The 26,630-nt window shown below is 37.1% G+C and overlaps 1 protein-coding gene and 1 long non-coding RNA gene across 2 annotated transcripts; one reads left to right on the forward strand and one right to left on the reverse strand.

The window, feature by feature from the left end:
- Positions 1-25,288, forward strand: LOC589979 (lactadherin-like). The gene is made up of 10 exons (XM_030987299.1): positions 1-472; positions 1,731-1,898; positions 3,328-3,432; positions 3,859-4,017; positions 7,112-7,285; positions 10,672-10,994; positions 14,690-14,849; positions 22,206-22,420; positions 23,570-23,719; positions 25,055-25,288. Exons 1-10 carry the CDS (start codon positions 424-426, stop codon positions 25,196-25,198), a joined length of 1,647 nt encoding a protein of 548 aa, XP_030843159.1. The 5' UTR covers positions 1-423; the 3' UTR covers positions 25,199-25,288.
- Positions 2,962-20,830, reverse strand: LOC115924643. Its single transcript, XR_004064410.1, has 4 exons — positions 20,679-20,830; positions 18,472-18,686; positions 14,734-14,866; positions 2,962-3,361 (listed from the first exon to the last, which is right to left on the reverse strand). It is a non-coding gene; the product is annotated as an uncharacterized LOC115924643 (long non-coding RNA).
- Positions 25,289-26,630: the final 1,342 nt, after the last annotated feature.

Raw genomic sequence — 26,630 nt, forward strand, 5'->3', positions numbered from 1 at the left:
GCCTGTAGCTTCATGATATTTGTGTACTATGACAAACGGGAGAGTTATCCGCGACTGCGTCACACTCTACTGAACACATTGCCAATTTGATACTTGCATAGACTTTAAGTGATCTTATATTTATAACATTCACATCTTTCTTATTATTGGTCCGTTTTATTTCTAACTTCCGCCTTTTAGTTACGCTTATTTTTTCGTTTTCAAACAAATGAACTTATTACAAGGGTCGTATTGCCCTTTAAGTAAAACTACATGTAAACATCGGGATGCATGTGCCTCGTAACCATAAAATGTCGTTTTTTTATATTCTGATATGTAAGCAAAATAAAATGAAAAGGGGAATCCAGTTCCAAATATATAAATTAAATTTCTCGTTAAAATTTTTCGTTATTTTCACAGCGTCGCGTGGTTACTGGTTTCGTAATGTCTGTGTTAATGTTCGTGTTGCCCATGATCCTACTTCAGGGAACAGGTAGGAACCGTATATTTAATGTAAATCCTAACGAAACGAGGAATAAGGATTTAGGTCTATAAGTACAACTGCGTTTGGTTTCAAGCAAAAATTCGTTTATTTCCTGTATTGATTAATAAGTAGAAATGTAATTAAATGTGATGTTATGAAACCTGGGAGAATACACCAAAATTCATTTCCGTTTTTTCTTCATTCCATGTATTGCTTTCCTGATTCATTTCTTAATGAAACTAAATTGTTCAAACATGTCCAACCCAATTCATATCAATTGTTTTTTTAAAGAGAGCAGTTCTTCCTTTATTAACTTATGGTCCTTGCTCTTCTTTCTTGTTCATTTTTCGAATTGATCATTCTGAATTATGTGGCTATTGCCTTCTGCATACCGATTAGAGTATTAACGTACACTCATATAGTTGGAATATTTTTTTTATCCTGATTTATGGAATTATTTAAAAAATAATTCAAAAATAATAGATCTAGATAATAGTATACATTCTCAGATTTTATTGAATAGTAATTTGGCAATGTGTGTTTTGCGTGACTGCTAAAGCATGTGTATGCTACTATGCTTATCAACTAGGGGACCTACGCCCTAAAGTCATAAATGACAGTAATGAGGATTAATGCCCAACAAAAGGGCACTAATATAGCACATCGATACGGTTTTGATCCTGGAGCCTCACAGTTACGAGGCCATTGTTTTGTCACTGAACCATGACTGTACGCATCGGGGGCTAGGGTAGGGGGCAGTTCCCATGAATATAAAAAACAAAGAAAATGCAATAAATTGTCAATAATTTATTGCATTTAACCCCGGTTCCCAACATAAAAAAAATCCTCTGTGTGCCCATGCCTCGAGCCATAATGCATGGCCGTCCAGAGGATTTTTTCGTATTGGGGACCGGGGTAAAATGCAATAAATTATTGAAAATGTCGATGTGCTATATTAGTGCCCTTTTGTGGGACATTAATCCTCACAACTGTAATTTATGACTTAAGGGCGTAGGTCCCCTAGTTGATAAGCATAGTAGCATACACATGCTTTAGCAGTCACGCAAAACACACATTGTCAAATTATTATTCAATAAAGTCTGAGAATATATACTATTATCTAGATCTATTATTTTTAAATTATTTTTTAAATTGTTCCATAAATTGGGGTAAAACAAAAATATTCCAACTATATGAGCGACAGTGTACATTTTATTTCAGGCATAGAAACATTTTACCATTCTCCTATTCATTTGAAACCTGGCAGCTTTTGCCGCTGAACAGCCCTGTTCTACCAAGATTAAGTGCCCATCGAAGACGTTAGAAAGAGGGAAGGTAGTACAATTAGTCTTAAAGAAGGTCATAAATCCAGGTATACCAAGTGTGTTTGGTCTACCCTCGGAGTCATCAAGATGGTACCACTGTTTCATTCCAGGTAAGCCGTACGTTTCGTACAACATCACCTCAACATCACTTCATAACTTAATGGAGCTTTCAGATATCCCTGAGCTTCCACACACGCACACACACATATATATATATATATATTTAAAAAATATATGTAATCAGTTTAAATTTTTACTTTACATGGAGAGTCCCTCGACTGGACTTGTAATTCGTTAGATGGTTTGTTTTAGGTCTTTCTCTTGTTTTGCACTCTCATTCCTTTGTGCCACACCTCCCTTAATTATGCATGTATTGTATGCCTAGGCATGTAATAAAGAATTAAATAAATGCTTCAACTTATTTATTGTTTATTTTTTCTCTTATCCTCAAGCGAGGTTTTTATTTCCATAATAGCAATACATATTTACATTAATAACTCAATGATTGAGTGAAACATAACATAGGCTAAAAATTGAAGTATATTCAACAATTCTTCCAGCTTAGTATTATTTTCTTTGCTAACACATTCATATCTTTAAAGTATTGTTAGCAACGACTTAAATTAAAAAATCAAAGTATGTGGGTAGTAAACAAAACCATTAATAATCTTTTTAAAGTAACATTTAAAGATTGCATATTGCGCATAATCTAAAATAATATTCAGAAGTGAATATTTCTTGTTTCCAATATCCTTACCTATACAACTATTATCTTCTGGTCTATTTGTAATTCTTTTTGGAATCGATTAAATACCAAATTACATATTATTTTCAAAAACAAAGTCACATCCTGACCTTGCAATACAACATCAAATGAAAAGTTGAGTTAACTTGTCCACAAGAGTTGCATGAATTATTATTAACCATTTGCCATTTATATTAGTTTTCTTTTGAGGCAATAAACCTATGAATCATCTTGAAATTAAATTTTTTATCTTTATTATTACGAATTTGCTTTAATTTCAATAAAAATACATCCATCTAAACAAAGTCATTATCCAAATGTAAAAAGGAATTCCAAAAGTAAATGATATTTGGTTATCTTGTCTTTTTACGTATTAACAAACGTAGTAATCTTTCACTTTTATAATAAATATCCCCTGTTTCTATTTCTATAATATTCGAAATATCACATTCTTGTTCGAAATCATAGCTTAATCTATCCAACCAACACTGTGGAAATGCTTTCTTTAATTGTGTATCTTTAAAATCAAATAAGAGCTGTTGTGCTTTCACTTTTGTATTTAGTAATGTAGAGTTATTCCAAATATCATTTGTAATCAAACAATTAATTTTCAATAAACTGGTCTCTTGCCATTCTCGCTTAACCTTATTTATGTTTTCATAAGAAATGTAAACATGAAAACTTACTCTGAACAATGTGTTAAAGTTACAAGTATTTAAGTGCAGTTTCAAATTGTCAATTAATGGCGTCTGGTTTCTAAATCGTTACATGCATATTGTGTGGTCCAATTTCAGCGTGTTTATCGAGCCCCTGTCAACATGGAGGAACCTGTGAGGAAACAGATAAGGGGTTTAAGTGCACTTGCCTGGATAGCTACTGTGGAGACAGATGCGAGTACGGTAAGAGGAGGAAATTAACTAAATGAACAAAAGGGAGATAAAAAAAAAAAAGATGGCGAGAGAGACAGAGAGAAAGAGAGAAAAAGAGAGAGAGAGAGAGAGCGACTGAGAGACAGAGAAAGAGACAGAGACAGAGAGCGAGAAGCTCCTTTTTTCTCTCTTTTTTGCTCAACGGGGAGATAGTGACCAATACTTTACTCAACATTTTTTTTGCCAGGGGAGGGGGCCCGTCTTCTTTTTTTTTTAAAGAAAAAAGGTGTTTTTACCTGTTTTTTGCCAGGGAAGGGGAAGGGGACTGGGCCCCCCCCCTAGATCCACCATCGCTTATATGTTTGGTCACGTATTTTTGTCTTATTCTTCAAACGTACGGATTTGCTCAGAGGAACGTTACATTTTGTATTTTGGCTCAATTCATTGCATGTATAGACCCGTTCATCCATTCCTTGAGACTAGTCGGTGGAAGTGAAGGCGAAGGACGAATAGTTATCACATCTCGTTCTCGCCCTGCAACCTACATGTTAATCCATCAAGTAAACTGGTCCAGGAACGCATCCCAGTTAGTCTGCAAGTATCTAGGCTATGAAGGTAAATGCTTTATGAAGCTTATAGTCCTGTATTGTGTTTACTTGTCTCAGTCAGTTATATCCAAATCACATCAAGGAGACCGTCATCATGTGCAGCTGCGGCCGTCAGAAGGTAAAACGGTCTAACTCGAAATTTTGACTTTTTGAGGTAAATTCACTTTCCGGGTAATGTGAGGGCGCTATTTCCAATGGTGCTATTGAGAAAATCCCATCATGTCTTCTTTTAGAGATAATTTCCGCTATCTTGGTACTTTTTTGTATTTTTCCTTTAGATTTGATGGTAAAACGGTCTATCTCTGAGTTAGCCCATTGCCGGTAATATCGTTTGGGGGTAAAACGAGCTATATTTTACATAAACCTTTTAACCTTCTGAATTGAGATTTTTTAATCATCGCTGTCAGATGGTAAAATGGTCTATCTTCGAGTTAGTAGTATGGCAATAGTGTTTATGGTCTTTCTAGAAGATAGACCATTTTACCATATTATGATGTGTAGTGGGAGTGTATGCATGTGCTGTTTTTAAACAGTCTATCTGCACAAAAATCTCATTTTTTTTATAATTAAAACCCCAAATAAGCACAAAATTCTTCAGTTATCAGTGTTTAATATGCTTCTTCTTGTCCCTTTGCTAAAAATGGATTATACCCATTTCCTAAAAAAGCTGAAACTTCTAAACTTCAAAGTCATTTTTCTCAGAACAGCGATTTTCGAGTTAGACCGTTTTACCATCTGACGGCCGAAGCTGTTCACGAACACGTCATAAGTAAATGTTTTCCGACAACCTATGTAACGCGCGTATTCAACTTAACACGCGTTTCAATGGGATGTCGGTGACTTTTTATATACTTAAGACAGTTTCATGAAACGATGCCATGACCGACAACAGACTGAACAAAATGTTCATTACCCACCGAATGACCAAGATTATGTAGGTTTGGAGTCGATTAGGAGTAAGTTTGGTAGTGTGACCGAGGTATTTCCCATAGGAAAGAAATGAGCCTGCCGCATACTCCTGCGGCAGACTTGCCGCAGACCTGCAGCAGACCTGCCGCAGACAGTCATCTTCTTCACATGCAAATTAGTTTTGCCGCAGACTTGCTGCAGACCTGACGCATTCTCTTTCAGTATGATGAAGAGTCTGCCGCAGACTTGCCTCATACTCTTTCAGTATGATGAAGAGTATGCGGCAGGTCTGCCGCAGACTCCTTTATTATGAATATTCATAGAAAAGGCTATAACAAAGAGTCTGCTGCAGACCTGCCGCAGACTCTTCATCATGAATATTCATATATCATATAGACCTGCTGCAGACCTGCCGCATACTCTTTCATATCCAGTACGTGGCAAATAAGTATGCAGTCTTGCAGGAAGACTATGCTGGAGAGCATGCATTGCATCATTAAATTCTAGCACCTTGAATTAGTAGAAACAGCTAAAATAGGCGGAATTGCTTCAACAATTCTACAAATATGGGTTTAACACAATGCAGATGTAGAGGTAGAGGAATAGGAATACAATAACTGCATACACATAGCCCAGAGTAGAGTCACAGATCCATGTGCTAGTTACAACAAAAAAGTGAGTTAGTGGGGCTGAAGATAAGATCACATATGGCACAACAAAAAAGTTTGAAACAGTCCGTTAATTCCTCAGTCTCCCCTTATGTAATAAAGTCCTCTTATGGTACCAGTTGAACTTGAAGCAAATTGTTTTGTTTGACAGAAGCTAAAAAGACAATTAACAGTGCTAATAAACACAGGAATTTACAAGATCATGGGCTCAGCCTGCAGTCTCATGGCCCTGCATGTCCTCCAAAATGGCCGCCTATAGCCTTGCTTCAGAGTGTATAATTTCCCACTTTTCTGTGGCAGACCTGCCGCAGACTGTTCCTGTGGCATACTGGTATGCGGCAAGTCTGGGGCAAAGTTTCGCCCTGCCGCAGATCTGCCGCAGACTGTTCCTGTGGCATACTAGTATGCGACAAGTCTGGAGCAAAGTTTCATCCTGCCGCAGATCTGCCGCAGACTGTTCCTGTGGCATACTGGTATATGCGGCAAGTCTGGGGCAAAGTTTCGCCACTTCCGCAGATCTGCCGCAGACTGTTCCTGTGGCATACTAGTATGCGGCAAGTCTGGAGCAAAGTTTCATCCTGCCGCAGATCTGCCGCAGACTGTTCCTGTGGCATACTAGTATGCGGCAAGTCTGGAGCAAAGTTTCATCCTGCCGCAGATCTGTCGCAGACTGTTCCTGTGGCATACTAGTATGCGGCAAGTCTGGAACAAAGCTTCATCCTGCCGCAGATCTGCCGCAGACTATTCCTGTGGCATACTGGTATGCGGCAAGTCTGCAGCAAAATTTCTTTCTGCCGCATACTTCGGCATACTCTTTGCCGCAGATTAAAAGTCTGCAGCAGATCTGCGGCAGGTCTGCGGCATGCTTTTCACTTTCCTAAGGGTTACTGTCGAATTTTGAAGTTCACCATCAAAAGTCATCCATGCAGTCCATTGAATCACCGGATATTTAATTTGATTAGGCTTCATTTGTTCGTTATCAATGCTATTTGAAAGAGGGATCTGAGAAAGCAAGATCTTTCAAATAACAAAGCGCACGAATACACAAAATATTTTTTGTTGTTGACTGATAGAGGAGGTTGGGTTTAGTATAGGTATGAAATAATTTGTGAGCTGTTTGATTGTTCTTTGCTATGGCAGTTTGAAAAAATTTCATGATAGAAATGTCCTCCGAAATGGATTGCTCTTTCACATACCCTCCTATTAAAAAAAAGGTATTGCTGAAAAGTTTGGACCAACTTCCATGTTACGTGCCTGTGTAAATATCATGAACATTTCTGGGAACAGTCGAAGTAACTGTCAGCAAGACTGAGTCAATTTTTACAAGGGGGGGGGGGGGGGGGGGGGGGTTCCGAACACTTAACAAACATAAAACCTTTTTTGGTGTGTGTATGGAATTAAGAGAAATGCAGCAGAGAACATTTAGTTTACTAGTAGTCAGGAGTTGAATCACTAGTGTAAATACATCTTTTATTTCAATTCATCATTTTTTAAAAACTTTCTTTCTGATCATCTGTTAAAAAGATGTATATGCGACGGTAGGAGGAGATCTCTATGAGATGTCGTCCTTAGATAATCATTCTGAGGCTGTGACTGTGAGATGTCCAGTCAACGTGACTAACATTACAACCTGTTGGTACGAGGAGACGTCGGTGATGAACCGTAAGGAGGGGAGTGTAGCTGTTGTTTGCTGTACATGTAAGTGTTTCAGAAAAATTGAATTTTACTGACAAGGAGACTTCACATACATGTAGATGGAGTCACAACAAACAGCTTGTCTTTGAAGTATGTTCGATGCCGCAGAAACATACACGATAAATACGCGCACTCTAGTAACGTCTGTTTATTTTTCTAAAGAAGGAAATAATCAAATTCTCTTTTTATTGCATAATTATGAGAAATGTACAATGGATATTCTAATGACAATTAGTTTTCGCAGACCAACATGTAACTGGGGAAACTGCACATTAATGGTGAACTAAAGTACAAGCGAACAAATTTAGTGCCAGAAATACAAGAATCGCGATGACAATGACTGCCCACGCGCGCCGATTTAAATCGGTTGGTTTTATCTCATGGAGATACCCTTCACGAAAACGATCTATGAAATTAAAAATGTCTAATTAAAATGTTCCAAAAGGTGTTGGAATTGTCCTTACAAGCATGGGTGTCGATCCCGGGGGGGGGGGGGGATGGGGGGATATATCCCCCCCAATAATTCAGGTGGGGGGGATGGCCTGTACAATCATTCCCCCAAATAATTCACCCTCAAAAAAAAAAAAAAAAATTAAGAGAAAAATTAATGATGAGAGCCCGATGAGAGTAGTTAATGATTATTACTCGCAAGATGACTATCAATATACACATTTTGCTATCTCATTTTGATAATACATACATATATACGAAGTAAATGAAACAACCGTAAATGAGACAAGAATAAATTGAATTCTCGCTCATACGGCTTCATCAGAAATTGATGATTTTATTCAATTTGTTCAATCAACAGCATCATAGAAATGCAATGCGCCAAATGCAAAGACGCAGCGTTGAAAAGCAACGAGCTAAATGTTAAGCGCGAAGCGCAAAAGTAGCAATCTGCAATATACATCAGACAATCCTGGACAGTGTAAACATAGATGAACTCTGTGACGAATTCGTGATGAGATCGGAGACAATTAGTAGAAAGATTTTCGGACATTAGTATGACTTATAATATAGTCACTAGTTATTATGTTGTTTCCGTTCACCCTTTTTAAAATTCACTTCTGAACATTGTATCTTTAATAATTTTTTTCACTCATTTTATTCCTGATATTTCCTAAAACATTTTTCATTTTTGAAGTAAGATTATTATGTCACAACTTATTTTTGTTTTATTGAAAAGCTGATGTAGGCCTATGTCACTGGCGAACTGGTAGGAGGGCTTGGGGGCGCTAGCCCCCCCCCCCAATAAAATCCAACCCTGACTTATTTTCAATTTCATACAAGTGAATTATAAATGTTCGTGATATCACATGATTTTCAACCAAATTCGCGTTTCTCCATTTCTGTTGCAAACTGACACATTCCCAAATAGCCAGGAAGAGCATATATTTTGTATAGTCACTAATGGGCCTAATTAGTGGCCGTTAACACTAACAGTATTACACAATTCCTTTCCAGGAGCTATAGCGACAAGCACTGTCGGGAGATAACATGCTACCCACCACTCGGGCTGTGCATGCAAAGATTTGTGAACGAACGTTCCATACGTACATCATGTGGGGAAACTGAATTCAAACAAGGATTCATAGAGAACAGAACAACGAATCGTCTTCTTTCTCTAATAATTTAGTGAAACGGCAAAGCTTCCGCACTTTGCGCGGGAGGGGGGGGGGGCAACTGAATTTAAACTAGGATTAAGAGTTATAATTAAATGAAACGTCAAAGTACACGATACAACGAATCGTCTTCTTTTATAATAATTTAAAGAAACCTGAAAGCTTCTGCGCTACGCGTGATGGGCGAAAATGATTTCAGACGTGGATTAAGAGTAATCAAATGAAACGTCAAAGCTTCCGCGCTTCGCGCGGGAGGGGAAAAACTGAATTCAGACAAGGACACGACACAACGAATCGTTTTCTTTCTCTAATAATTTATTGAAACGTCAAAGCTTCCGCGCTTCGCGCGGGAGGGGGGGGGGGGGGGGGGGGGGGACTGAATTCAGACAGGGATTAAGAGTCGAGAATGGTACATCGAATCGTCTTCTTTCTTTAATAATCTACTGAAACGTCAGAGCTTCCGCGCTACGCGCGGAGGAAAGGGAACTTGATTAAAAAATTAAGGATTAAGAGTCGAGAATGGACATCGAATCGTCTTCTTTCTTTAATAATCTAATGAAACGTCAGAGCTTCCGCGCTACGCGTGGAGGAAGGGGAACTTGATTCAAACAAGAATTAAGAGTCGAGAATGGTACATCGAATCGTCTTCTTTCTTTAATAATCTACTGAAACGTCAGAGCTTCCGCGCGTAGCGCGGAGGAAAGGGAACTTGATACAAACAAGGATTAAGAGTCGAGAATGGTACATCGAATCGTCTTCTTTCTTTAATAATCTACTGAAAAGTGAGAGCTTCCGCGCTACGCGCGGAGGAAAGGGAACTTGATTCAAAAATTAAGGATTGAGAGTCGAGAATAGTACATGAAATCGCCTTCTTTTTTAAAAAATAATTTAAGGAAACGTCAGAGCTTTCGCGCTTCGCGCGGAGGAAGGGGAACTTGATTCATACAAGGATTTATTTAAGAGTCGAGAATGGTACATCGAATCGTCTTCTTTCTTTAATAATCTACTGGCTACGCGCTTAGGAAGGAGGTGCAACCTGCCACACGCGTCTACCTCTTGGTTGCTTTGATCCATTGCCGAACATATTTTGGCACCTATCATCCCCCCCCCCCCCAACCACGGATACAAATCGACACCCTTGCTTAAAAGTGATCGTTTTTTGGTGGGAAACCGTCAAAGCTATTTATCAAGAATTGTACATGTACATGACCTCTCACACACCACACTACAACCTCCGTCTTATGTCAGTTGCCCCGAGTCAAATCCACACGTACACACTGTAGCTTTCTCGGCACCACACCCTCATTTGCATATTCAGACAAGCGAAATATTTTCTATTACAGACGCCCTCTAATGTCTAGGTGCCCTAGAAAATAAGAATAAAAATAAAATAAAAATAAATTTCCCATTTTATTCTGACACTAAACCTCCTTTGTTAAACACGATTTCAAATAAAACCCTACGCTTAGGTCCTGCATCAGGCCTAACATTGGTAAAATGCAGGCCATAGGGTTGTAAATGGGTTTTAGGTTATGATGAGATTCAGCGTTAGGGTTGGGTAAAGCGTCCTGATCAACTGAGACAGGTGGTCGGTAAAAACGTTCAAAGTTTCACATGTCTCCTACCCACAAGTGCTGGAACATCCAAATGCGCATGATTATGAATGCTGATTGAGCCAAACTAATTATGTTAGAGTTGCGTTGTTTATTTAAAAACACTCTTTTAAAGACCTAAAACTGCAATTCTGTGTTTATTTTTCAACAGTGAACCTGTGCAGCACACCACGGGGTAATCCAGTTGGTCTAGAAAGCGGTAAGGTTCCTGACAGCGATATTACAGTCTCGAGTGAACGGGATCCTAATGTGAGTAGACTAAAAGCACGTCTTAACAGTCCTTCTGCGTGGATCGCAGAAAGGCATGACAGAGACCCCTGGCTTCAGATCAAATTTGATTCCACATTTATCATCACCGCCATCATGACGCAAGGCAGTGCAGAATTTAACCAATGGACATCGTACACAGTTTCTTCCAGTCTGGACGAAGCATCTTGGACCTACTACCGGGATATCAACACCAACATAGTCAAGGTATTAACACTCAGTTTGCTTTCCGTGCCTCTCTGCACGGTCGCTTTAATAGTCACACGTGCCGTTTGAACAAACGAGTTTTTCAGACCTGGAAAAGTTGATAAGTACAAGGTTTTTTTGTTGATATGTGTTCTAAATGGGTATTGAAGTAAATTCAGCTTGGTTGCCAGCTTGGCAACCTTGGGCAACTTTTTTAATAGCCATATTAGCATAATCATCTAATTAGCATATGTGCAATATGTAATAATGTTGCTAATCTCAATCCAGGAAGCCTGAAAACATTGATAATATGACTTTTCAAGAGTTTTCTATGACAAGGAATCCATTTATGACACCAATTTTTATTTTTAAGTAATACAATTTTCTTAAATGTCTTAATTAGCATAATATGTACAATATATATGGACTTCATATAACAAACAGAAAATGCAATAAATTTTCAATAATTTATTGCATTTTACCCCGGTCCCCAACATAAAAAAATCCTCTGGACGGCCATGCATTATGGCTCAAGGCATGGGCACCCAAAATATTTTTTTATGTTGGGAACCGGGGTAAAATGCAATAAATTATTGAAAATTTATTGCATTTTCTGTTTTTTTAATGTATTTATGGAAAATGCCCCCTACCCTAGCCCCCGCTGCGTACAGTCATGGTTCAGTGACAAAGCAATGGCCTCGTTACTGTGAGGCCCCAGGATCAAAACCGTGTCGATGTGCTATATAAGTGCCCTTTTGTGGGGCATTAATCCTCATTACTGTCATTTATGAGTTAAGGGCATAGGTCCCCTAGTTAATAAGCATAATAGCATACACGTGCTCTAGCAGTCACGCAAAACACACATTGGCAAATTATTATTCAATAAAATCTGAGAATGTATAATATTATCTAGATCTATTACTTTTAAATAATTTTTAAAATAATTCTATAATTTGGGATAAAACAAAAATATTCCACCTTTATGAGCGACAGTGTAGTTCGTACTGTTGTATTAAACATCCCTGGCCTACATATGTACTTGTCTCACCACGTCATCAATTCAATCACTATCATCTGCTTTAACATTCTTCAGTGTGTTTCCGACTGTCTCTCTAAATCCAATGACTGAAGCCCAACCTCCAATGCGTATGATGACCCCGTCATTTCCTAAACATTTCATGAGGTTCGACAACATTGCCTTGCAACCAAGATAACCACCACATTGGACATACAATTTGTGAAGCTAAATGAGTCCCAAATAATTGATATTCTACAAATATGCTAATTAGGCTTATTAGTACAATAGTTACATATTAAGCCAATTGCATTACTTAAAAATAAAAAACTGGTATCACAACTGAATCCCTCGTCATGGAAAACCCTGGAAAAGTCATAATATCCATGTTTTCAGTCTTCCTGGATTAAGATTAGCAACATTATTACATATTGCATATACAATGTATATGCTAATTAGGCTAATTATACGACATCTACATTGAATATCTTCTAATGAATTAATGTGTAGTCTTTCAAAAGGTCATTTACAATGTTGCAGTGCACCATTTTGAGGCTTTATAGATAAACAATGACAATGAAGTCCATATATTGTACGCATGCTTATTAGCTCATTATACTCATTGTGCTATTTAAGACAATTGCATTACTTGGAATAAAAAAACTGGTGTCATAAATGAATTCCTCATCATATAAAACCCTGGAAAAGTCATATTATTCATGTTTTCAGGCTTCCTGGATTAAGATTAGCAACATTATTACATATTGCACATATAAGCTAATTAGATTATTATGCTAATTAGGCTAATTATACTACATATACATGGAATATCTTCTCATGAATTAATGATTAATCTTTCAAAAGTGATTTACAATGTTGCATTGCACCATTTTTAGGCTTTATAGATAAACAGTGACAATGAAGTCCATACATTGTACATATTATGCTAATTATGCTATTTAAGACAATTGTATTACTTAAAAATAAAAATTGGTGCCATAAATGGATTCCTTGTCATAGAAAACCCTTGAAAAGTCATATTATCCATGTTTTCAGGCTTCCTGGATTGAGATTAGCAACATTATTACATATTGCACATATGGTAATTAGATGATTATGCTAATATGGCTATTAAAAAAAGTTGACCAAGGTTGCCAAGCTGGCAACCAAGCTGAATTTACTTCAATACCCATCTAGAACACAAATCAACAAAAAAACCTTGTACTTATCAACTTTTCCAGGTCATGTACATGGTATATGGTACCGTCTACTGGACAACAAGTTAATGGAAGGTTTGCTTTATGCAACACAACGGCTTTGCAAAATTACCCTTGTCCGATCTTGATATCTCCAACAACAACCCTTTTAACACCGGTATAGAGTAATCTTGCCCAGGAAACAATTAAATAAACATGTCTATCCAATGATAAATACAATGTGACACAGTATGATTATTTGTGTGGCGTATAAAGAGTTTGAATCTCAATAAAATAAATGATTATTATCCGTGACGTAGTGTGAGCCCAGGTATTGAGGAGCATTGGCATCATTGGGGGAGGGCGCCAGTCTCATTGGGGAAATGATATGCGGATTTACAAGGCCACTGATTAGGGTGGGGTAGGGGGTACTATTGTCATCCTTATCCTTTTCCCATTTCTCTCTTTGTTTCCCCCCTCTTGTTAGAATGTGCCTCTTTTTCTTTTTGCTTCGTAATTTAAATGAGGGGGCACGTGCCTACCCCAGTGTGCCCCAATATAGCTATCCCACTGGATATAAATATAAGACATTTATAGATTTTTGTTCTCCTTCTCACTTTTAGAATATTTAGAATATTCTGTATGGATGGCAGTGCGGTTCTTGTTTTGATACGGTCGTGATGAAATCCCCTAGAATCGCCTCAAATTGGATGTTTATAGTTCCACCCTCATATCACCTTATTCTTTTAGAGAGAGAGAGAGAGAGGGGGTGGGGGGGGGGGGGGGGAGAGAAACACGAAATATATTACTCAGCACAGAATGTAGGCTATGTACGGCGGAAGTAGTTAGACATTTGCAATCACCATTAAAATCAAACCCTTAAAAAAAAAAAAAAAAAAAAAAAAACTCTGGTGGAAAACATGAAATGTGTCCGGATCACAAATTGATGTGTTTACGTTTAAGTATAGATACGTAACTGCCTATAATAGTATGGAGAAAAAGAGGAAACGTTTGTCGTGATGAGAATCAAGAATAAAACAATTCAAACTAATAAAAACTTGTCCCTACAAATTTTCAAGAATGCGTCAAGGTTTGATTATTCGTTGACTTAAAATGACACTTTATTATCAAGAATTGTGTCAACCGACAGACGGAAAATTATAAGATAGGATCATAATGCTATTCCGTTCGAAGTAAGAATATAAGGGTATTATAAAGGTCCAGGATACTGGTAATTAAATGATATAAATATGTAAATAAAAAAGGAGTCAATAAATGTGCAAACGAAGATTTGTCTCTATTATTGTGTAAAATGTGATATAGTGCTGATGAAGGTATGGACATTTTTCACAGAGATATTGCAAATTAAATAATAGCAAAGAAAGGACAAAATCATTACGAAAGTGACGTCATTGGGTTAATTGGGTTAATTATTAGATATTGGAAATTCTACACTTCAAACCCAAGTTAATCTCATTATGAAATGGTTGAATTATCTCGTTCAGGTCTACACAGGAAACTACGACCAAAATAGTTCTGTTGTACACACCATCTTTACGCCGATCGAATGCCGATTCTTTCGTATCTATCCCAAGACAGCCCATGGTGTATACGTGGCCCTCAGGCTAGAGCTCACTGGCTACGGACCTCTCAATGACTTATTAGGTGGGTAAGGCTGCATTCTTTAAAAAAAACAGAAGGAAAAGAAGGAGTGGAATAATATTATATTATTATTATATTTAACCAATTAAAAAAGGTATTTCATGAAGCGCCTTTCATTACAGTTATAAAGTGATGCACACATTAATCCACATGTTTTGGCCATTTAATCAAGAATTTATCACTTTTAAAAAAGCGCTCCTGTATGTCACGTCTGTTAAACTGCTAAAGTAAAAACTCTGCTAAATTGTAACCCGACGCCTAAGTTTCTGAAAAAGAAGTTAGCGAACGGGCATTGAGGCCGTATTGTACGTGCAATCGGCATGCGCGGAGGCGTGATGAGAAACTGACCAGTGTCCAGGCTCCAGCAATCTATGCATCACATTTACAGTCATATTAAAGGTATTAGCCCTCATTTGCACACCCTCCCCAATTTGTTGCATACTTTTTTGGCGGACAGGAGGTGATTGAGGGCGTTTGTCCTCCCCCCTCATAAGCTGAAAAAAAAACGAATTTCCAAACTCTATTCTTGCGATTTAGGTGAATACTTTTTGCCAGGATATCACTTAAAATCTGTGGCCGTTTTCAGCACGAATATATGATAAACCTCGGATTTCTTGATACGGATATTGCTTTCTTTATGCAATATATGTGTCAGGGGCTTGTGTTTTACGATCACATAACATTCCGTTAACTATTATAACCTACGACACCAACCAAGACCCGGTGGCTATTAGTGAATGAAGTAGCCCTCATTTTCACTCCCTCCAAAATGTTTAAGAAATTGTAAGGGTAGAAGCTAAATAAAGAAATACAAAAATATGCAACAAGGTGCATATTCTGTCGCGTATAATTTGCGACGAAATTTGCGACAAAATATGCGATTTGTCACATATGTCATCAATTTTACAACAAATTTTGTGATTCGCGATGTCCCTTCAGGGCCACCATAATGGTTCGTGTGTGTTTGCGCTACAAATTACGGTTAGCGTTTGCTCTTCAACTGTTACAGTGTGTATCAGTGGGTATATAACGTGTCCTTTGAAGTTAATTTTTCAGTTACTTAGGCGTTAAGTTACGGTATAGCGAAAAGAAACTTTTACAGCTTCACACACGTTACGCTGTCATGACGCTCACGGCGCTAGACATTATTACCCTGGTAAAAGCCGAGTCACCAAAGTAACTAGCGCTGAAACATATCAGGTACCCATTCACACCTGGGAATGTATAGATTAATGTTTTGCTACAGGACACTTGGTGTCGGGCAGATAATTGAACTGCGGACCCTGTGATCTTCAGTCCGATGGCTTATCAACCAGTCCAAAACAGTTATAGCTATGTGTGTCGTAATCGAACGGTTAAAACAATCGGCTGGAGATGCGATAAACGAGGATTCGATAGAAAACACGGCACTTACGCAGCTAATGCATCAGTCAAATCGCCAAATCAACTAAAACTGTTTTTTTTTTTTTTTTTTGCTAGTCCTAAGTTCTCGTTCGTTCTGTTGTTGCTAAGGGGCGGTATTCTGAAAGGTCACTTTTGTCCATGTTCAGTTAGCAGGAGGTGAGCTGTGGGTATGCCTATGATGCTAGCCTGTGGTGTTCTCGCAGTTGTTGAACTATAAGGAGTTTAAAGAGTTTTGGTTTTCTGAAAACTCTACCCTTATAAAAATGTACCATGTAAAACCATGGTTTTCAGTACCATGGTTACCATGGTTCTTATGGTTGGTGGTAATTTACACACAAAAACATGGTAACCATGGTACTGAGAACCATGCAAACCATGGTACTGAAAACCATGGTTCTCGGTACCATGGTTCTCGATACCTTGGTTCTCGATACCTTGGTTCTCGATACCTTGGTTCTCCCATAACTCTCGTTACCATGGTTCTCCCATATATTTCGTTAACATAGTTTTCCCATACATCTCGTTACCATGATTCTTCCGTATCTGTACCTTGTACTACAATGTTACTGAACGTACACAGTTGCCTTTCCACTCTGCATGTAGCTAAATAAAAAGATAGCATTGATATTGCATGATTGATTAAAAAAAAAAATCATTTCCAAATCTACTACCTTAATGCACTTTCAACACAGTATTCCTCACAATATCTGCCACCCCTTGTTTATTTACTTTGAAAGAGTATGCTGGTCTCCAAAGTAGACTAAAAATGACAGGAGCTGGCATGAAGTCCAGTTTCAACACAATTATCAATTTTCTCAAGGTTCAGCCACTTCTCTCGCAAACATGATCTGTTAACAAAAGACATATCACAATCATGTTGATCACTACTGTCGAATGATCATATGACGTATCAAACATCAAACAATGGACAAGCGCGTAGCCAGGATTTCATTTTAGGGGGGCGGCGGTAGTGAGCACGCGAAGCGTGCGAATCACTTAAAGAGCGCGCGAAGCGCTCTCCCTAGGGGGGGGGGGGGGGGGTGGGTGCAGGGAGGGGAAGCTTTGAAAGAAGACGATTCGTTGTACCTTCCTCGACTCATAATCCTTGTCTGAATTCAGTCCGCCCCTCCTGCATAGCGCGGAAGCTTTGACGTATTATTAGACAAAGAAGACAATTCGTTGTACCCTTCTCGACTCTTAATCCTTATCTGTATTCAGTCCCCCCCTTTGACGTTTCATGAATTTATTAGAGAAAGAAGACGATTCGATGTACCGTTCTCGACTCTTAATCCTTGTCCCCCCTCCTCCTGCTCGAAGCGCGGAAGCTTTGACGTATTATTAGAGAAAGAAGACGAGTCGTTGTTCCGTTCTCGACTCCTAATCCTTATTTTACCCCTTTCCGCGCGAAGCGCGGAAGCTTTGACGTTTCATTAAATTATTAGAGAAAGGAGACGATTCGTTGTACCGTTCTCGACTCCTTTTTCCCTTTTTCTTCCTACGTCCTCTTACTTATTTTATTCTCTTTCTCTCTCTTTTTTTTTTGGCCGACGTTTTTTTTTTTTTTTTTTTTAGGGGGGGGGGGGGGGCGACCGCCCACACCGCCCCCACCTGGCTACGCGCCTGACAATGGAAACAATATGCCTACTTTTCTTAAAGCGTTTATTAAAACGAGCTAAAAATCTAACTCGCGTAAAAAAAAAAAAAAAAAAAATACAGTCGAAAACTGAAGTCTATTTCTTTAGCTTGTTACATCATTATGACACTAAACACTTTCAGAACACAACAATGTTATAAGTTAAGTGGTTAATCTCTTTTCTATAGCGGGAGACCGCCGTTTATATTCAGATTACATAGTACATTATACAAACTGTCCTCCCAGCGGAGGTGCGAGATTCGTCGACGATGTATTACTCGAATTTAGTCGAAAGACAAAAATTCGAAGAAACAATTAGTAGCTAGACCTCCTTGGTAGAACATAGATGACGTCGGTGATCAAAGTACAGTTCAAAACTGAATGATGAATGAAAGCCAAGAGCCGGCGATGTCGATCGGATACGGAGTCCATGTTCGGCGATGGTGAAACTCGGTATAGAGTTCGACGTCGACGGTGATCGAAGACAGAACGTAAGTCGATAAAGTCATCATTAGTCGGAGTCAGGATCAGAACTGCAAACGACGAAACGCAAATCGAAGACGAAGTAGGTAAAATGGAGGTTCTTACCTTCAAGATCGACGTCGACGGTGTTCAAAGACAGAACATAAGTCGATAATGCCAATATCCAATTCATTATTAGAGTTTGCAACAAACTTCAAAGTTCAAACCCCAAAATGGCTCAGGTCGACGACGAAGACATGGTGATGTTTTGGTCAAGATGATTATAAAGAACGACGTCGATATGGAAACTACTCATTTGTCATGTTGCGTAGGCTTTATATCTGTAATTTTAAAAAGGCAATTTTGAATTATAGTCTATAAACAAAAACGAATATGAATATCAACAACTGTCAACATAAAATAACACAGTCACAGAGGCAGACATGACATCGATTAGCTTAATTTTTAAAAATTTTTTTATGCAGTATTCTATTTATTTTCTAAAAAGAATAAAACATTCAATCCTTCGAATAATGACTGTACTCACAGCAGAGTTAATGTGTATGTTAATGGACAAACTTTGCTTTGAATGATATGCCCCATAAACCCATCGAGATCCTACATCAAATTTAAATACGTACATGGGATCATAGTTCATACATGTCCAGTCTTATTCTGTCGGAAGGTGTTTAAAGTCCCAGTTGACAATGTCATAAATAACTATCTAGACATCGACTAGATCTATGTAAATATTGTAAACGAGAAATCTAACTCGTCATTGGGACGATTTAGGTGGTCTTTTATTAAATCTAGTGGATGCTGCTCTTGTTTAGAATTGTCACAGCTACAACATATCAAAATTTTGGAGAAAATAGAGCAAAAATAGTCAAGATACTGCTCAAAGAACAATGTCATGTAGATTAATTCATATAACACGTAAATTAAGAAAATTATGACATGTCGCCTTCAAATGAAATTGTTACTATGATGACGTCATCAAAATGAAGAAAAAAAAATGGTGAAAACTGATCTTGTAGAGAATTTTCTCAGCTACAACTTATCAAAAATAACTGAAAGACTATAAACATCTTTAAAGGAGAGTAGAATCATATATATATATATGGGACGAATTGATGTTCCAGTATACTTTGATGATCATGATGATGGTGATAGGGATGACGACGATTGTAATAGTATCCAGTTTATGTGATTTATTCAACTCACAGTCTATAATGTATATTAAGTTAGAGGGCGCACTCACGCTTTTTATGTGAGTACCTTCCTCACATGTTAATAACTTTTTCAAGTCATGTAGATTCATGATGTGAACGAAATTCACCTTCCTTGGACATAACACGCAAATTAAGAAAATTCTGAAATGCCGCCTTTAATTGAAATTTTCACCATGATGACGTTATTATAATGATAAAAGATGACTATTTATCTTGTAGAAAATCTACTTAGCTACAACATATCGAAATTTGGAAGAAAATTGATCAATATTTAGAGAGATACAATAAATTTTCCATAAATTTGCTGACGTCATAATATGCAAATTCGTTTTTGAGTTCCAAGCCCATTATGATGATGTCACGATATACTTAATGGCCCAATGAGACATGAAATCAAATCTACGATTCATATTCTATTTGAATATGAAAAGCAATGAGGGGTCAACTGGCTTCCTAAAGAGCTATTAAGGATTTGGTAAAGGCATGTTTTTTGGCCACATATGCTATGTATTACAAGAACTCGTGCGCACGGAAATCATTGAACGGACGCTCATTCCATTATTAATGCTCATAAAAAGATAAACAAGGTATCAAATTGTTCGGAAAAAATGAGAAATATCATGCCAAAACAAATTAGGAGGAGTTATTGCGCGTTCGGCCATCACAAACGAAAACGCGTGCGCAATCGCGTGTGCGCGTTTTTTTGCGACATGCTTAAAATGGCCTGAAACGTACTCTATTTTAAATAAAAAGTGATTTTGAGCATTTTTAAAATTTTACGCGCGCAATAACGCGCGGACGTACGTGTACGCGCGCGTTCTTCGACCTGAAATTTACCGGACGGATTTTGACCTTGATCATGATTAATATGAATGAGAAACGACTTTCTGTTGTAAAGATATGATCATGAGTTGATTTTCACAAAATGGCGCCTGGATGACGTCAGGATAACTTGATGAACTTGAACATGCTGCTGTCACGTCTTATGACAATGGCCTATGACTGTACCAAAATTGAAAGAAATTTACCATACTGATGTTGAGTTATAGGTGGTCTATCGATGACAGACCACCTAATAAAGTAGATGAATCTTAAACTTACCCATACTGTTGTAGATTAGCAGGAATTGGAAAACTCTGTATTCAGCATGATTTTGAAGATCTAGAAAACACCGAGATTCAGTACGTATAGCTCCTGTCTAGGCAAAGCTGCATTGTGAATAGTGCAAGCACAAGCTATACAGCTAGCTATGCAGATGATGCGTGCAGTATTCACAATGCAAGCTTTGTGCAGCGATCCTTTGACACGTACACATAGTACACATAGCTTATTAGCCATTCAAAAATGCGGGAATCCGCAACGGTTTCAAATGCTTGGTTCTGTGTGTATACCTAGTACCTGCGTGCGCTGTGTGGATTAGGGGCTTGTAGGTATATAGTCTTGAGTAGTGCAGACCTTCTTTATGATATTTCAAGCTGTTGCACAATTTCTAAATGTACACACTGTCGTTTTTCCGTCACACACCATTGATAAATGTCCAAATAAAAGTTGAGAGTTTTCCACTCCTGTTTTCCCCTGATAATAATTGCACATTAATGCATTTCTTAATCTGATAAGTTTAAGTCAGATTCATACTTGTACTTTTTAAACATATTAGAAAACTAAAGGAAATTAAAATACATAAGTTTACTGGATACACGCGATATCATTTATTTAAAAATAATTTGGTTTTCTTCCTACAATTCTTATAATTTTGTTAATATTTTTTATTTTTTAAATTCTTTTTTAAACATTGTTTAAATAAATATATTAATTGTTTCTGTTTTTTTTCTTCATGATTCTTTATCTATTTTTTTTTATTTGGTTTCATGCGTCCAGTCAAAAATGTCATGCGTCCGGTTAAATGATTTCATGCGTCCGGTATTTTTTTGTTTTCAAAGATTAAAGTCCATTCTATGAAAGAGATGATACGCAGATGGGTCGGTGGAATTGTGTGCACGCGGTAACTTTGGGCAGGTCTAAAGCATGCCCAAAGTCATCTTGTGCAAACGATTCCTACCAACCCATTGATACCTGTGCACCATTTGTATAATATAGTTATTGAATAATATTATAAGACGTGATTTTCTATTCATGTAATACTTATGTAAACATGTATAACCTTGTATTTGTTATTTGAACGCAGAAATAAAATCAATAAAACAAACAAAACAAACAAAACATTCGTTTCCCCATGATGGATATGTGAATTAATTGCAAACAAAAGGAGAAAGATACATGAACCATGCTTATACAATACATTCATGGTACTGAAACATTGCTAAAACCAATCAAACATAATATTGAACCATACAACTGCCAAGTACCTACAATGTACCATGTACAAATTTGGAAGTACCATGGTATACCATGGTACTTGTTTTATAACCATGGTAATGCCATGGTTCTTGGCAAGAACTTCTTGCATGGTAGTACCACGGGTACCATAGAGTACCATTGTTATACTATGGTTTTACCATGGTTACTATGGTACTTTTTTTTATAAGGGTATTAGCAACTAACTTCTAAACCATAAGAAATCTACTAGGTCTCATTTATACATTTTGTTTTTAAATTTGTGGTGTTCAGCTGCGATGAACCAGGAAGAAGTTAGCTGTTCACGTCCTATCCGAGGGGAAGGAATGGGAGTGGAAGATGGACGAATCCCAGACTCTAGTCTCACCTCCTCGTCGAGGTATAATAATGCTTACACTGCATCAGATGGAAGATTGAACGGTGGAGTGACGGCTGACATAAAAGCAGCATGGGTTGCCAGGAATGATGACAAAGATAAACGGGTCAAGGTGAGTCTGATAACACTAATTATAATAACGATTTTGTTTACCCAGGAAAGCCACGTCAGCATTAATGTCGTTCTCCCTGAAGATCGTACACTTACCGAATTCTTAACTTCAACAGCAGACTGATTATTATCTAACCCTAATTTTTACCCTAACGTAAATTCCAAATGAAACCCTCACCCTAACCCTAAACTGGAATATGATCATTGATGATTTATCCTCCCTCTACTGCTTTGAAAGCAAGAACTTGCTCATAACTATACATATAATTGTGACGTGTTCATACCTTTTGCAAAGATATTTCTTTGAGCTGTAAAGCGTTTCCATGGGTATTGCTTACTTTAGTAGTAGTAGTTTCGTATTGCCCTTCAGAGTTGGAAACGCTATAGGGATTTCTAATCTTAGTTTTTATGTCTTGATGACTAAATAAAAATGTTAGGGAACGTCTAAAATGTGTGACCTAATGAAAAATTTGGATTTAAAGCATAAAACATCTCTTCTTCATATGTCTTTTTCGTTGTCATCTTACACACACACACACACACACACTATATATATATATATATATATATATATATATATATATCAAGCGAATTAGCATGTATTCATGCTCAAAGATAGGTCCCAACTTAAGCACACGGCTCGTCATTATTAAAAACTCACCTGCCCCTTCCCCCGACAAAGAAGTTAGATTTGTTTTCAAACGGTCAGTCAACTGAGTCTGGTTTCGCCGAAACTACTTACCCGTCTCCATGGTCTAGTAATTATGGTTTTTGCGTTCTAACCCAATCCCAAAAGGGATGTCAGCAATGGGAATCTTTGATAGAGCTACGCACCATTATTCTCGAACTGTCATTATTAAAATTGTGTATTAAATAAAAAAATGTATAATATTTCTTTGTGGTAAAGCACATATTAACGTCTCTATGCGCTTCCAAAGAACTTTGGATATTATTTATAACAGAGTCGTTGTTTGCAAAGTTGTTTTCGTTTGTCAGATTTCTTTCATTATATATATATATATATATATATTTATATATATATTTATTATATATATATATATATATATATATATATATATATATTCATATTCATTTATTTATTCGTTACTTGCTAATAATTCTTACTTTTATTAACGCACTGACGAGTCAGATAGATCTTGGAAAGACCTCTACCGTCACTGGTGTTATCGTACAAGGCAGATACGGGTCGGTACAATGGATTACTTCTGTCAAGGTGTCCTATTCGCTGGATGACGTGACATGGACCTATGCTTTGGAACCACAATGTGGTGAACAAAAAGTAAGTTACCATGTCAGTCAGACACAAACCGAGCACAGGTAAAAACGCCGAAAACGGCGTAGAACGCATGATGAAAATAGAGCCCTTATTGTTCAATGCGAGGCAGTGTGTACAAAATCTTACTTCGTCGACCATGATCTACATTTAAAACAAAATAATGCCGGGGATAATTGTTTTCCTCAAACGTTTGTCATTAGAATAAAGTTATATTGCATATGACGTATCATTCAAGGACTTTCAAGAATATAATTGACATGCAGCATTCTTTTTTTAATACAAAAATATATCAAGAGCAGGTTTACTTTATTAACAAGATTTTTCCAATTTTGAACTTTGACGGTTCTATATTCATCGTACATTATACGCCCTCTCCGGCCTATTTACCCGTGCTCGGTTTTCCGAAGTTGTGTCTGACTGTTTAATTCGAAATAAATTTTGAGGACATCTCAGTAGAATGGCTTCCACGAGACGAAACATTCCGAAATGTCCCCTAGACCGACAGCCCCTGAGACAATTAAAAGCAGGATATTCTAACACTGCTTCAATTTTACGTACACTGCTGCTCACAATGTCCACGCGATTGCATTGTGAAAGAAACGTTTTGGAATCGATCAGAAAAGGTTGATCATCTAGCATCCAGGTGTATACTGAAGGGTGCTGGAATTATCAAAATAATAAGAAATTTGGCCCAGTCTTGGTAAACTTACAAGCACTATACACAGAAAGTTGTATATATGGGACTACACGAACATGTGGCTTAAAAATCCGTCCCGATTTTTATGATGTTACATGCCATATGTAGAATATTAAGGCAATTGAAGAGCCATTCTTTTCAGGGAACATTTTTAATCTGATGTTTTTTCACACTTGCATAATACAATGATAACGCTCACAAATTATGTTTGCACCTCTTCCCAGAACATCTATTTCTATGTTTCATGGCAAAATTGCAAAATTGTGACAAAGGTCTATGTGAGAATTGAATTTGCTTGATCATATTAGAAATACAGAAAGTTAATCGTTAATTTATATATTTTGGCAATAGAGGTCACCTTTCCCCCTGGATAGGTTGTTTTTATGTTTTTATGTAATCATATCCGATCCTCATACCCAGCTTACATGATTTAATAGACATCGTTTTTACCCTATTCTATCATGTCTAATCGATAGCAGTTCATGTACTTGTATTTCAAATTTTATTTTACTATATATGTGAGTACACATTTGCAATTCAGCTTATGCTGCGAGACATATTATTGTGTAATTTTGAATTGAACTGAAAAATCCATGCAGTGCCCTTTAAATTATTTTTAATTTCGTTCGCATGATCTTCAGGTCTACGCAGCAAACTACGATAACACCACTCCCGAGACCATACTGTTCCCTCGACCAATCACAGCTCGATACGTCAGAATACACCCACTCACGTGGAAGATTCACCAGGCCATGAGATATGAAGTTCTTGGCATAGCTGAATAGACGGCAGTTTTACAGCATGAAGACTTATACTAAATTTTATTGTTTTGATGTTTTTTATTTTCATCATCATCATGATTATTATCATGAACATTATCATGAACATTGTTATCATTATTATTCATTATTATTAGTATTACTACAATACAATTATTATTAATTTCATCATTATTATCATTGTTCATATAAATATTCTTATTATTTGTTATTGCTATTAGGTTTTAAAAAGTAGGAATATTCGCATCATTTTAAGACTTGCACAAGTATCACGGCACAAGTGTCCTTTGGCAAGACATTAGTCTACATTATTTTGCTACTCTCCACCCAGGTGAGGTCAATGGACACCCGAGTAGTAATTAGTTCATTGAGGTTCTAGAGCGCCGTAGTATCAGTCACACTTAAACCGGGTGGTATTGACAGTGTACATATTTAAAAATGAATACTTAGCAGTGGCATATTTATTGAGCAATTGTTAATATCTAAAAGTGGATATTTAACAGTATAAAGAATATATTAAACGAAATGTATGTAAAACACTTGTGAATAATGTAGTAGTTGCCTAGTTGGCTGTTAAATTGGATAAGTGAGTATCTACAATTACATCTATTATTTTCTTAATGAACAAAACATAGAATATAACGGCAGAGAGTGTTTTGCTAATAGGGGCCTGTAACTCAAAAATGTATATACAATCGATCGTAAAATTATGTTATATATAGCCCATCTTCGGCATTAAATATATTTTATCATGCATTATCGTGATTATATTTATCTGTGACAGAAAATATTCATACGTTATCATTCATGATAGTACCATTGATTAAAGGAGATACACTAAACTTTTAGGAAAAAAGTTTAATTGTAACTTTTTATGTTACAGGGTCAAAGTTCCTTTGAGATTGAATATGTGATCAATTAGTAACTCATCATTATTTTTTAGGAGTATCAGGAAAACGAATACCAAGTGCAATATCCCGTGCTTTTCCTTTATTTGTACATTATGTATCAATAAAACGATAAATCTTAATTCGTCACAATTACACCAATATAAAATTATTTTACTGATTAGGCCATCCGCAGGTTTTTAGGCCTCTTAAAACCACAGTGGTTTTTTATAAGCGCAGATAGATTATAGTGTACATAAAAGAAGGTAGTCGATTTGACTAGTCAACCCTCTAAGAAAAATAATCATTTTAGTTTTAAAAAGGCTTGGAAAGGCTTAACAGAGTTTGATTTATCAGATAATGTCATACAGCCCACCTATTGGCCCGAATTCACAAAGGAGGTTTGTCGACAAGCCGAGGTTTATCGTCATATGACGCGTTTTGACGCGTTTTTTTACAAACCTGGTTTGTAAAAACGCGTCGAAACGCGTCATAATGACGCACTAAAACCAAGGTTTGTCGACAAACCTCTTTTGTGAATTCGGGCCATT

Source organism: Strongylocentrotus purpuratus, unplaced genomic scaffold (genome assembly GCF_000002235.5).
Source record: "Strongylocentrotus purpuratus isolate Spur 01 unplaced genomic scaffold, Spur_5.0 spur5_scaffold_16, whole genome shotgun sequence".
In the NCBI taxonomy this organism is placed as follows: domain Eukaryota; kingdom Metazoa; phylum Echinodermata; class Echinoidea; order Camarodonta; family Strongylocentrotidae; genus Strongylocentrotus; species Strongylocentrotus purpuratus.

Excerpts from the sequence above, each read along its gene's own strand:
- LOC589979 (XM_030987299.1), top strand. The coding sequence starts at position 424 with ATGTCTGTGTTAATGTTCGTGTTGCCCATGATCCTACTTCAGGGAACA. Across the intron at positions 10,995-14,689 it reads TCAACACCAACATAGTCAAG|GTCTACACAGGAAACTACGA; the intron begins GTATTAACACTC and ends TATCTCGTTCAG. Across the intron at positions 22,421-23,569 it reads ACAAAGATAAACGGGTCAAG|ATAGATCTTGGAAAGACCTC; the intron begins GTGAGTCTGATA and ends CTGACGAGTCAG.